This window comes from Verticillium dahliae, genomic scaffold (assembly GCF_000150675.1).
Source record: "Verticillium dahliae VdLs.17 supercont1.27 genomic scaffold, whole genome shotgun sequence".
NCBI classification, from domain to species: domain Eukaryota; kingdom Fungi; phylum Ascomycota; class Sordariomycetes; order Glomerellales; family Plectosphaerellaceae; genus Verticillium; species Verticillium dahliae.
Genome location: NW_009276928.1, coordinates 251,852 through 252,856, shown reverse-complemented (window position 1 = coordinate 252,856; position 1,005 = coordinate 251,852). Strand labels below are relative to the sequence as shown.

At 59.8% G+C, this 1,005-nt stretch overlaps 1 protein-coding gene across 1 annotated transcript in view; it reads left to right on the top strand.

The window, feature by feature from the left end:
* Positions 1-1,005, top strand: part of VDAG_09783 (uncharacterized protein) — a gene marked incomplete at both ends in the record, with an annotated part of 4,964 nt that overhangs the window by 696 nt on the left and 3,263 nt on the right. The window contains one exon of the mRNA XM_009654642.1: positions 57-920. Within this exon, the coding sequence (XP_009652937.1) occupies positions 57-920 (864 nt within the window). The remainder of the gene's footprint in view (positions 1-56; positions 921-1,005) is intronic.

Below are 1,005 nucleotides of genomic sequence, written 5' to 3'. Positions count from 1 at the left end.
CCCAAGCACAGGCTCAACAACAGCAGCAACAGCTGCTGATGAACCAAAATGTGCAGGCGATGCAGAATCGGATGGGTCAACCCATGGGGCAGAATCCTCAGCAAGGCTTCCAACATCTGCAGTACCCTATGCAGGCTTCTCAGATCCCTCAGCAGCCCGGCATGGGCATGGGCATGGGCAACGGTGGTGCACAGCCAGTCGGTCCACAGCAACAAATGTTCCAGATGCCAAACGGTCAAGGACAGCCTCCGAACATGATGCAGAACCAAACACCGAACGGAATGCCACAAGAACAAGCCAAGATTGCCGCAGAGTACCGCAGGCTCATGATGACGGCCACACCGCAGGCCAAAGAGCAGGCACGAAGCATTGTCCAGAACAAATGGCCCGATCGATATGCCCTGTGCCAGCAGAAAGGACAAGATGCTGCCGAGTGGCTCTATTCACAACAGGCCATGAGCAATGTCGCCAAAGCGAACGCCGCGCAGCGTGCGCAGGCTGGAGGCATGCCGCCCAATGCCAATGCCGCTGGACATCCCATGATGCAAGCCGGAAGAGGCCAGATGAACCCAGGCATGATGACCCCTGGCGTCGCCCAGCAGGGCGTGGCCGCTGGAGGTGACATTGTACAATTCAGCTCAAACATGGAGAGCATCATGAACCAGCAAAAGGCTGGAATACTCGCTCAAGAGCAGGGTCAGATGGTCGTTCCCGCCAATACTGGTCCGGCCCGCAACGCCACTCCCCAACCGCACGCGGGCGCTCAAGGACAGCAGGGTCCAAACCAGACGCCTCGCCGCAACATGCCCAGCAAGCTCAGCAGCAGCAACCACCCTTCAACATGCAGCAGGCTCAGCAGCAGGCCATGGCGCAACAGCAGGCGCAGCAGCGAGCGCAGCAGCAGGCCCGTCAGTTGCAAGGTCAGCCGAACGGGCTTGGCGGCGGCATCCCCCCCTCGCAAAGTCCAGGCATGAACACCCTCAACACCCCCATGCGACGACCACC